Source organism: Podarcis filfolensis (assembly GCF_964270895.1).
Source record: "Podarcis filfolensis genome assembly, chromosome: 9".
NCBI classification, from domain to species: domain Eukaryota; kingdom Metazoa; phylum Chordata; class Lepidosauria; order Squamata; family Lacertidae; genus Podarcis; species Podarcis filfolensis.
The window spans coordinates 74,522,537-74,535,068 of NC_139610.1; the positions used below are offsets into that span (position 1 = coordinate 74,522,537).

A 12,532-nucleotide genomic window follows, 5' to 3' on the forward strand; every position below is an offset into this window, starting at 1 on the left:
GCAAAGTAATAAAAATTATTATTAAAAGAAAAGAAATATCCCTGAACAAATGAGAAAATAAAAACTGGGATACAGCAATGCTTGAGTGTCTACCAAACACAGTAGGTCAATTAGAGGCATTAGAAAAAGACACACCTTCCAAAAATGGAATAAAACAATGACCATTAGATGTACTTCTAGATAAGGTTTTAAAGGTTCAAAAATAAAACAGTAATAACTTTTGGGGAAAAATAAGTAGTATACAAGATCTGAAATAAACATTTTTCTGGGTTTATGCTTTATGTGGCATGCTGATTGGATATGATGAGCAGCCAATCAGGAAATGGTATAGCCTAAAGGGGAGGAGTTCTGGAATGCCTGACATCACAAGGGAGGTGGTTCTTAGCCAGTGGGAGGATGAAACAACCTTAAGAAGAAATTAAAGGAGAGAAAAGATTGTTCCATGACAACACCAAGGTATCCAAACAGAAATAAGTCTGATGAGTGGACTACTTTCCTTACAAGCTATGATATTTGCAGGGTCTCATTCCAGGGCCAAAAGGTCACTAAGAGGGAAAATGATAAGCAGGTTTATAAAACTTCAGATAGTTTTTCTCTTTTGAATACTAGAATCCAGGGTCATCCAATGAAACTGAGTGGTGGTATATTCTAGGGCTGTGTACAGGTGCCCTGCTCTGCAAATCCAGATCCAGATCATGATCCAGAAAATACAGTTCTTGAAAAAACTCATTTCCTAGCATATCAAGGGCTGCTAGATCAGATGGCTTTGAAATGGGATTAGACAACAGTTCTATTCTTTCTTGAAGCCACAGCATCAGATGTCAGGCTGCGTCTTTGCAAAAAACACACAAAATGACACACCTGGAGAGCCTGTGTAACAGTTTCCCTCTGCTTCTTTTCCAGGACCAACACATGATCTCCAAAGTCTTGTTAGATTCAATTGGATCTATATGCGTCCAACTGAGACCAGATCTAGTACTCCATCTTTTCTGATGACCAGGAGGTAGTTATATAATTAAATGAATATACCTTCTATTAAGGCTGGGGAAGATGTGGCCCTGTGATGGAGGGAGTTGACACCCAGGAACATCTGAAGACCTCATAGGTCCCACACTATCTATTAAATGGGGAACATCTTACTGGAGTCCTGTAAGCTAAATGTCCAGGAGTTAAGGGAGAGGGATAGGCTGCAAAATGAGAATGTGGTATATTACCTAAAACAATTTTTAAAAATGTCTTGGAATCCATATGGAACATCTCTTTTGGTTTAAAACTGAGATTGATCCAGTAAAAGAAAATGGAAGACATTTCAGTTATATTGGACTCAACAACAACTTTATGTTGGATTGTCTACTACTACTACTACTACTACTACTACTACTATTTTTTTATTTATACCCGGCCCTCCCCGGCCAGATCTGGGCTCAGGGCGGCTAGCACCAGTAAAATTACAATAAAAACATAAGGGTGGGGGGGACACAAATTTAAAATCCAGGGTAAAATACAATATAAAATGCAGCCTCACTTTAATAGTAGCCCATAGATCAAAACCATAAGGGGAGGGAAACATAAGGGTCAGACTGAGTCCAAACCAAAGGCCACGTGGAACAGCTCTGTCTTGTAGGCCCTGTGGAAAGATGTCAAGTCCCGCAGGGCCCTAGTCTCTTGTGACAGAGCATTCCAACAAGTTGGGGCCGGTACTGCAATCCCACGTAGAGCGAGTTACAATAATCAAGCCTGGAGGTGACCGTCGCATGGATCACTGTGGCCTGATCAGGACGAGAAAGTAAGGGACCAACTGCTTAATACGGCGGAGATGGAAAAATGCCACCTTTGCTGTGGCTGCAACCTGCGCCTCCATGGAAAGGGAGGCATCGAAGGTTACACCCAAGCTCTTGACAGAAGGCACTAGCAGTCACTGAGCTTCCGCAAAAGATGGGAGTTGGCTCCCCAACCCCATGTCGTCCCAACCCAGCCAGAGGACCTCTGTCTTGAAAGGATTTAACTTCAACCGGCTCCCACGCAGCCATCCAGCCACAGCTTCCAAGCATCTGGTCAGTGTGTCCGGGGCTGATTCAGGGCAGCCGTCCATCAAAAGATAAAGCTGGGTGTCATCAACATATTGATGACAACCCAGCCCAAAGTCCGGACAATCTAGGCAAGGGGGCACATAAAGATATTGAAAAGCATTGGGGAAAGGATTGCGCCCTGTGGGACTCCACAACACCCTCCCTAGTGCCACCCTCTGTACCCGACCTGAGATAAAGTAACACAGCCATTGTTGGACTGTGCCCTGAATCCCCATGTCGGCAAGGCAGTGGTTCAAAAGTTCATGATCGACCATGTTGAAGGCTGCTGACAGATCTAAGAGAATCAGCAGTCCCGACCCGACTGACAGTCACCGCTCTGTACCTAACGTGCTCATAGTCTTAATCTCCATTTGTTGTTGTCTCATTCTAGCTTGTTGTTTCACATACAAGACTGAGAGGATGGGGAAGCCAGCGCCCGCAAAGCCCGCAAAGCCAGCAGCGCCTGCAAAGGCTGCAGCTCCAGAAGGAGCAGAACAACCAGGAACTGGTGGTCTGTATACAGCACAGTCATATGGGATGAGGTGTCTCTTAAAGCAGAGGAATGCACGGGAAAGGGAAGTTGATGGGGAGACAGGTAGAAAGTGGAACCAGACATGTTGTGCCATAGAAACCCCAGGATTCAGCCCACTCTTGGCTGCTGGCTGTGGTGATCCTTTACTGTGTGCAGTCCAGAATGGCTCTACCATTAGGCAGAATGAGGCAGTTGACTCAGGTAGCAGGTGCTGGGGTGGGTAGAGATATGAAGACCACACAAGCTGCACTGCACCTCCTCAGTTAGCCTGCTGCCCCATCAGCAGCATCAAAACAGAGCCCATGGCCAGCCCAGTAAAGCTTCTGTATGTGGAATTTGTTGGAGCCCCATACGACCCAGCTGTGATGGTTGCTCCTCCAACGTATCTTCGGAACCCATCCAGGCTCTCCTCTGATGGTGATTAACGACCTAAGCCTTTGAATGAGACTTCAGGCATGCACTCCATTGCACAGAGTACCCAGACAGCAGCAGAAGCAGCCAGAAATATATGCTACATTGCTACTTTATTTCTAACTACGCAAGACAGAAAAGAATATGTGTCTGCTCTCCATGAGAGACAGAAAAAAAGGAAAGGTCAAAGAAACAGGAAACCAGTAACATCAACATCCGTCTCCCGTGAGACTTCCAACAGTCTGGAATGTCAACAGAGTCTTGTGACTCCAAGAACTGCACAGTGGCATAACTGAAACCTAACAGAATTATATGTACAGAGGGAGTATCTTGTCCAGGGGCATTGGGTATAGGAGGTTCAAGGGGCTTCAGCCATGTAAACATGTTGAGGCAGAGGTCCAAACAAGCTGCAATATTGAGGGGCTCACATCCCCAACCATCGATGGGCACCCTTTGTGTGCCCCACCCCTGCCCAGAAGACCAAGAGTCAAGAGGAGGCTGGGACAAGCGAGGAGATCTTCACCTTCTCTCCTCCCAAACTCCACCTGGCAATCCAGGAGTCGAGAGGGGCCTGGGACAAGTGCCTTCACTCCTCCCAGCCTCTGTCTGGTATCCTGGCAGCCGGGAAGGGGCTGGGACGAGCGAGGGCAAAAATCGCCTTCTTTGCTCTGCCTCCTCCTCCCTGCCCTATGCCACACTTATACAAATTTCCACATTTACAAAAAGAAAACACCCAAATACATTTATTCTTCAACTTCCTTTCCCCCCTTCCAGGGTTCCTTCTAATTATTAACCTCCTACTACTGCATATTCTAATTACTCCATATAAGTTACTCCATTTAAGTATAGCTTACTCCATATAATTTATTTCCTACTTTCTCCCAACTTAATTATATACTGCTGAATTTACTTTAATTCTACTAGCATTTTTATTTGCTAGTTATCAGAAAAGTTTCCTCCAGAACATCCTGCTGGATATGGATAATGGAGGATGACAGAGACTGCTCGCTCTGAGCAGCCTGATTGCCGTGAGGATCGAACAATGGGGCTCCGGCAAAGCACCTTCTCAAAAAGAGCCTAAAGGAAAAGTTCAGGTTCTGAATAATAATAATAATAATAATAATAATTTATTATTTATACCCCGCCCATCTGGCTGGGCCTCCCCAGCCACTCTGGGCGGCTTCCATAGAAACCAAAAATACAGTAAAATATCACACGTTAAAAACTTCCCTGAACAGGGCTGCCTTAAGATGTCTTCTGAATGTCAGGTAGTTGTTTATCGCTTTGACATCTGCTGGAAGGGCGTTCCACAGGGCGGGCGCCACTACCGAGAAGGCCCTCTGCCTGGTTCCCTGTAGCTTTGCTTCTCGCAATGAGGGAACCGCCAGAAGGCCCTCGGCGCTGGACCTCAGCGTCCGGGCAGAATGATGGGGGTGGAGACGCTCCTTCACGTATACTGGACCGAGGCCATTTAGGGCTTTAAAGGTCAGCACCAACACTTTGAATTGTGCTCGGAAACGTACTGGGAGCCAATGTAGGTCTTTCAAGACCGGTGTTATATGGTCTCGGCGGCCGCCCCCAGTCACCAGTCTAGCTGCTGCATTCTGGATTAGTTGTAGTTTCCGAGTCACCTTCAAAGGTAGCCCCACGTAGAGTGCATTGCAGTAGTCCAAGCAGGAGATAACCAGAGCATGCACCACTCTGGTGAGACAGTCTGCAGGCAGATAGGGTCTCAGCCTCATTGCAGGAGGAGAAGGAAAAGAAAAAAGAAAGTGAGGGAGGGAGGGAATCCAACTGGCTCCAAGCCAAAGGCCAGGCGGAACAACTCTGTCTTACAGGCCCTGCAGAAAGAAATCAGATCCTGCAGGGCCCTGGTCTCATGAGGCAGAGCGTTCCACCAGGCCGGAGCCAGAGTTGAAAAGGCCCTGGCTCTGGTTGAAGCCAATCTAACTTCCTTAGGGCCTGGGACCACTAGGGTGTTGTTATTTATGGACCTTGAGGCTCTCCGTGGGGCATACCAGGAGAGGCGGTCCCATAGGTACGAGGGTCCTAGGCCGTGAAGGGCTTTAAAGGTCAAAAGCAGCACCTTAAAGCTGACCCTGTACTCCACCGGGAGCCAGTGCAGCTTGAAAAGCACTGGGTGAATATGCTCCCATGGCAAAGACCCCGTGAGGAGCCTCGCTGCAGCATTCTGTACCCGCTGGAGTTTCTGGGACAGCTTCAAGGGCAGCCCCGCGTAGAGCGAATTACAGTAGTCAAGCCTGGAGATGACCGTCGCATGGATCACTGTGGCCAGGTCGGGGCGGGAGAGGTAAGGGACCAACTGCTTGATGCGGCGAAGGTGGAAAAATGTTGCCTTGGCTGTTGCTGTAACTTGCGCCTCCATGGAAAGGGAGGCGTTAAGGATTACACCCAAACTCTTAACGGAAGGCAATGGCACTAATTGGGCCCCTGCAAGAGAAGGGAGTTGGTCCCTCATCCCCATGCCATCCTGACCTAGCCATAGGACCTCTGTCTTCGAAGGATTTAGTTTCAATCAGCTCCCACGAAACCATCCAGCCACAGCTTCCATGCATCTGGTCAGTGTGTTCGGGGCCGAGTCGGTGTGGCCATCCATCAGCAGATAGAGCTGAGTGTCATTAGCATATTGGTGACAGCCCAGCCCAAAGCTCCGGATAATCTGGGCAAGGAGGGGCATAAAGATGTTAAAAAGCATCAGGGAGAGAATTGCGCCCTGCGGCACTCCACACACCAAGGAGTGGCGCGACGACATTTCCCTCCCTAGTGCCACCCTCTGTCCCCGACCAGAGATAAAAGAGCACAACCAGTTATGGGCTATGCCCTGTATGTTAGATATTTCCGTTCCACCTTAAAAGGGAGCAGGATGTTTGTATAACAGCCTGCGCGTTTCCTGTCTCACAGGATGTTTATGTTGTCTGTTCCTTTCGTTTTCTGCTGTTTTGCCTGAGCAGTCGGAGCAGACGGTCATGTCTTCTCATGTTCTGACCCACGCTGAATAAACTGTAAATATGCTGTTCTGCTCTCATGCTGTGCAACTTTTGCTGTGTGAATTCTGCTGTTAGAGTGTGCACTAAGCCTGAGGCTTAGTGTTGCTAAATTGCTGGTACTGCGTGACTACGGGAGGTCGATGGATCGTCCGGCACCGAGCTTGGGGGCTCAGATGGACTTTATCTCCCTGGCAGTATCCCAACAACAGGTTTCAGGCCCAGATTCACGGCACTTGCAGGAGAGTAAGACAGCGACAGACTGCTGAAAGGTATGTTGGAAAAGCGAAAGCAGAGGCTTTTCTGTTTGCCGCGGAATACGTCTTTGATGTCCGGCAAAGACTAATTGGCCTGGGAGCCGAGCCAGAGGCATCGTGATTTATGGGCTGCCGAGATAAGCCATTTTTGAAGGCATAACGGCTCACGTAAAAAGCTGGAATGGAGATTTTCCAAGCTTTGGAGGCCACTGAGTGCCCAAAGTTAAATCGGCACAATTATCAGACCTGGGTAGAATGGTGTGAGAGTTTGCTGTGTCAGTTTGGAGTCTGGCATACTGTATCTGAAGCCACTCCAGTTCCTCGGACAGAGAAATGGCAGGGCCAGAATTTGAAGGCCATTGATATAATAGTCTTATCCGTCTCTCTGGAGGAAATAAAGACGCTTGCTGGAAATCTCACGGCACGTGACATGTGGGATGCTTTGAAAAAGGCCCACCTGCCAATCACCCCAGCCCAGGGTTTGAATGCATCGGAGGTCCTGGCTGTTTCCCAGAATGCTAGTGAATGCAGGGATGCTGAGGGCACCGGTTGCAAGCTGCAGGGGGAGCAGACTGCCACATCATCCCAGGCAGCATTCCAGCCTCCAGAGGGAGCCAAAGAGTCGGCTGCTGAGAGCTCTGTTTCTCGTGAGAACCAAGGTCAAAGCCTTTGCAGAGGCCGGAAGGCCAGATGTAAACAAAGGATAAAGCCTGCAGATGACCAGGAGCGGGGGGGCAAGTTGCAAAAGCCCACGCCAGTGGAAAACAAGGCTATGTTTGCTGGCACAGCTCCACCAAAGGCTAAAGGCACGTCTGATGGCCAGGAGCAGGGGGGCAAGCTGCAAAAGCCCACGCTGGTGGAAAACAAGGTTTTGTTTGCCAGCAAATCTGCTTCGAAGGCAAAGGCCAGGTTTGTTATTGACTCTGGGGCCAGTCGCCATCTCGCGAAGGACCGCCATCTGTTTATCTCCTTCACACCTCAAGATGGAGAGATCCACCTGGCTGATGGAAGGACTTTGCAAATTGCAGGAGTTGGGACTGTGAAACTTGCAAGTCTGCACACTACCATCAGAAATGTACTTTTTGTTCCAGGAGCTGCGGACAATTTGATTAGTGTCCCACAGCTGACTGGGCGTGGTTTTGAGGTTTCCTTCAAGAGGACTGTCTGTGTCATCAGAAAAGGCAAAGAGGACATGTGGCATGCAAAGTTGATGGATGGTTTGTTCTGTCTAACTTATGATGACAATGCTGTTATATCTAATGCTGATACTTGTTGTGTTGCACAAACTAACAAGGTTCTTCATGCAGGATGTATTCATGATGCACATAGAAGATTTTGTCACTTATCTTGGCAAGTGCTAGCCAAGATGCCTGGGTTGGTTGAAGGTTTGGACATCAAACCCTGTAAATTTCACATGAAATGTGTATCTTGTGCAGAGAACAAGGTGAAGGTTGCTCCAAAAGGCAAGGAGTCTAGCAGGCAGGCTTCCAAACCCTACCAGCTAGTTCACGCAGACCTGGTGGGTCCTCTAGCGCCCTCTTTGGGAGGAGCAAGGTACTTCATGGTTCTAATTGATTCTTTTTCCAGGTACATTCATGTGTTTATGCTCGAGCAGAAATCGCAAGCATTTCCTAGGTTCAAGGCATTCTGTGCTTGGTTGGAGAATGCTCACGGTAAACATATCGGCTGTCTGTTTACTGATCGAGGCGGGGAGTTCACTTCTCAGCAGTTTGAAGCTTTCCTGACTGAGAAGGGAATCCAGCATGACTTGTCAACGCCTAGATCGCCATGGATGAATGGGCTTGCGGAGAGAGCAAATCAAACGTTGCTGCAAGGAATAAAAACCTTGTTGCATGATGCCAACCTCCCTGAGAAGTTTTGGGGGGAGGCTTTGGCGAATTTTGTTTACACTTTTAATCGCAGACTGTCATCACCTATTGGCTGCACTCCCTATGAGAAAATGTTTGGTAAGAAACCTAACACCAAGCACTTGAGAATCTTTGGTTCTGACATGTGGGTACACACCCCACAGAGCAACAAGCTTGGGAAGCGTGGGGCACATGGTTTGTTCATGGGGTACGAAAAAGGTGCATACAGGGTATGGATGACTAACTCTAAATCCATAAAGTTCACAAGGAGTGTTGAGTACAATCCTAAGTGGGGGGAAAATATGGGAATTTTCCAGAGTTACCCAGAGGAGGATGAAGGTGATGTGAAGAAAGCAGATCATGCTGAGAAAGCTGAGGAAACTGAGGATGATGATGATGATGATGATGATGATGATGATGATGATGATCAGAGTTCAGATTCCAGTTCAGTGGGCGGCGCTGCTGCTGGTGTCAGTGACAGTGATGACACAGCAGACTACAAAAGCGCAAAGGCCTCAGTCAGAACGTCTGATGAGTCTGACAATGAACTGGAAGAACCACTGTTCACCATTGGTCACTTTTCTCCTAAGAAGGAGGAGATGAGTCAAGAAGACTTGCGTCTGGTTCGCAGGTCTGAAAGGGCGACCAAAGGCAAACCTCCGAAGAGATTTGCTGATGAGTTTGCTAAGACGGCAACTGCTGTTCTTAGTAGCTCAGAGAAGGTGTAGGAACCTTCAAGCTTCAAAGAGGTTCAGGAGTTAACCTCTAAAGATGCTGAGCCTTGGCTTAATGCCATGAAGGCTGAAGTTGATTCCTTGAACAGGAACCAAACTTGGGAACTGGTACCGGTAGTCCCAGGGATGAGACTGGTTGGCAGCAAATGGGTCTTCAAGGCCAAGACAGACCAGAATGGCAAGGTTGTCAGACACAAAGCCAGATTGGTTGCCAGAGGTTTTTCACAGGTACCAGGGCAGGATTACCACGAGACCTACTCACCCACGGTCAAATATGAGAGCATTCGGCTGATGCTCAAGATCGCTGCGGAGGAGAAACTGCATGTTTCCCATCATGACATTAATACAGCTTTTTTGTACGGGATTTTGAACGAGCAGCTGTACATGCTTCCACCTGATGGAATGCAGATACAGAAGGGAATGGTCTGTAAACTGCGGAAATCCTTATATAGTCTCAAGCAGAGTGCCAGGTGTTGGAACACAAAACTCACTGAGACATTGCTCTCTCTAGGTTTTCACCAGGGCAAAGCTGACCCATGTGTGTTTGTCAAGGAGGAGGGGCAAAACAAACTGTATTGTTTATGTTTTGTTGATGATCTTCTGATGTTTTGGAAGAATCAGGCTTTTTACCAAAGCACCCTAGCTCAGCTGAAGGAGCACTTTGACATGAAGGATCTTGGTGAGGTATCCAACTATCTTTCTCTGCAGGTGGAGAGGGACCAAGCAGGTAATTTTCTGGTACACCAAACACAGAAAATTACTGATGTATTAACCAGGTTGAATTTGGTTGATGCAAACCCAGCAGACACACCGATGGTGACAGGTTACCAGGTAGATAGTACTGCTGAAGCGTTTTCTGACACAACGCTGTACAGATGCATTCTAGGCAAGTTGAATTTCATTGCTAGATGTTCGAGACCTGACATTGCTGTAAGCACTAACCTGCTGAGCAGACATGCTAACAATCCTACTGTTCAGGATTGGAAAGCTCTGAAGCGCATAGCCCGGTATTTGAAAGGGACTATGCACTACAGGCTGAGGTTCACCAGTCAGAAGACTGGAGGTCTTGAAATCTTTGCAGATGCAAGTTTTGGAAGTGACACCACGGATGGTACAAGCACTTCTGGAGTATGCTACATGTACAACCACTGCCTGTTTGACTGGTTGTGCAAAAAGCAGACAACAGTGAGCCTAAGTTCCTGTGAAGCAGAACTCAATGCTCTGTCATTTTCACTCATGGATTGTGAATGGTTGATGCAACTGTTTAAGGACATTGGGGTTTCTGTGAAATGTCCTATACAAGTGTATCAAGACAATAGATCTTGTTTGGCTTTGCTGAACTCGGAGAGTTGCAAGCAAAGGACCAAGTACTTGCAGATTAAGCTACATCGTGCAAGAGAGTGTATTCAGAAAGGACTCATTCAGGTGTCCTACATGCCAGGAAATGAAATTCCTGCTGATCTGTTGTCTAAGGTTGTTAACAGAGAACAACTTAAGGTTTACGTACAAAGGTTGCAATTGGGTTGAACCACAGGTACTACAGGTTACACGGAAAGGGGGAGGATGTTAGGATATTTCCGTTCCACCTTAAAAGGGAGCAGGATGTTTGTATAACAGCCTGCGCGTTTCCTGTCTCACAGGATGTTTATGTTGTCTGTTCCTTTCGTTTTCTGCTGTTTTGCCTGAGCAGTCGGAGCAGACGGTCATGTCTTCTCATGTTCTGCCCCACGCTGAATAAACTGTAAATATGCTGTTCCGCTCTCATGCTGTGCAACTTTTGCTGTGTGAATTCTGCTGTTAGAGTGTGCACTAAGCCTGAGGCTTAGTGTCGCTAAATTGCTGGTACTGCGTGACTACGGGAGGTCGATGGATCGTCCGGCACCGAGCTTGGGGGCTCAGATGGACTTTATCTCCCTGGCAGTATCCCCACGTCTGCGAGGCGGTGGTCCAGAAGATCATGATCGACCATGTCAAAGGCTGCTGACAAATCTAAAAGGATCAGCAGTCCTGACCCGCCTCGATCCAGTTGTCTACGGATATCATCTGTTAGGGCAACCAGAGCCGTCTCCGTCCCAAAACCAGGACGGAAACCGGACTGAAATGGATCTAATGCCGATGTTTCCTCCAGAAACCTACCAAGCTGTTCAGCAACCGCTCTCTCAATTACCTTACCCAGGTATGGAAGATTTGAAACTGGGCGGTAATTGGATAGGTCTAAGGGATCTAATGAAGTTTTCTTTAAGAGTGGACACACCGCAGAAAGACATTTCTAAATTTGTCTGGCAGGGGAAGAAGCCTAGAATAAAATTTAATATATTAACTGATGTAAAGGAAAGGGGTGGATTTGCCTTGCCAGACTTCAAACTCTATTATGAATCAGCAGCATTCTGCTGGTTGAAAGACTGGCTGCTTCTTGAGAATACAGACATTTTGGATTTAGAAGGTTTTAACAACGTTTTTGGGTGGCATGCATATTTGTGGTACGACAAGGTTAAAGCACATAAAGCATTTAAAAACCATATTGTCAGGAAAGCATTGTTTAATGTTTGGATTAGATATAAGGATCTATTGGAAAATAAAACCCCAAGGTGGTTGTCACCAATGGAGGCTAAGGCTCAGAAAAAACTTAACATGGAGGCCAAATGACCAAAATATTGGGAAATTTTGGAGCAAGAAGGGGACAGACTGAAATTGCAGAGTTTTGAGAAATTAAAAGATAAAGTGCGAGACTGGCTTCATTATTATCAGATAATGGAGGCTTACAATTTGGATAAGAAAGTTGGTTTCCAGGTGGAAAAATCTAAATTGGAAACAGAATTGTTAGAACCCAAAACTAAAACTTTGTCAAAAATGTATAATTTGCTGTTGAAATGGAATACTCAGGATGAGACGGTTACATCTGTAATGATTAAATGGGCACAAGACGTTGGACATAATATTATGTTTGCTGACTGGGAACAGTTATGGACCACTGGGATTAAATTTATGGCATGCAATGCCTTAAGAGAGAATATTATGAAAATGATGTATAGGTGGTATATGACCCCAGTCAAGCTTGCAAAAATCTATCATTTGCCCGATAATAAATGTTGGAAATGTAAAGAAAATGAAGGTACATTCTTTCACCTTTGGTGGACGTGCCCTAGGATTAAGGCTTTTTGGGAAATGATATATAATGAGTTGAAAAAGGTATTTAAATATACCTTCTTTAAGAAACCAGAGGCCTTTCTCCTGGGCATGGTCGGCCAATGGTGTCAAAGAAGGATAGAACGTTTTTTATGTATGCCACGACAGCAGCAAGAATACTCATCGCAAAGTATTGGAAGACGCAAGATTTACCCACTCTGGAAGAATGGCAGATGAAGCTGATTGACTGTATGGGATTGGCAGAAATGACTGGCAGAATCCGTGACCAGGGAGAAGAGTCGGCAGAAGAAGATTGGAAAAAATTTAAGGACTACTTACAGAAATATTGTAAAACTAAGGAATGTTGAATGATGCTGGATTGAAATTAAGTGGTTTCTAGCTGTAATGGTATAAAGGAATACGAAAAAATGGTTCTTTATAAGTAAAAATTTAAGGTTATAATAACTTAAGATGTTGGATAGAAAATAAGGTGTTTTTATAAGCTGTAATGCTTTGAGATAAGGATTTGC

The 12,532-nt window shown here is 46.4% G+C and overlaps 1 protein-coding gene across 2 annotated transcripts in view; it reads left to right on the plus strand.

The window, feature by feature from the left end:
• Positions 1-356: 356 nt before the first annotated feature.
• The window catches only part of LOC310742406 (CD209 antigen-like protein 2), a 29,287-nt gene continuing 17,111 nt past the window's right edge, over positions 357-12,532 (plus strand). Inside the window, exons 1-3 of one of the 2 annotated variants that reach the window (XM_083571893.1) lie at positions 357-456; positions 904-1,006; positions 2,461-2,580. In XM_083571893.1, coding sequence (XP_083428019.1) covers positions 2,490-2,580 — 91 coding nt within the window. In that variant the 5' untranslated portion in view covers positions 357-456; positions 904-1,006; positions 2,461-2,489. The remainder of the gene's footprint in view (positions 457-903; positions 1,007-2,460; positions 2,581-12,532) is intronic. The other variant, XM_083571892.1, reaches the window with a different exon arrangement.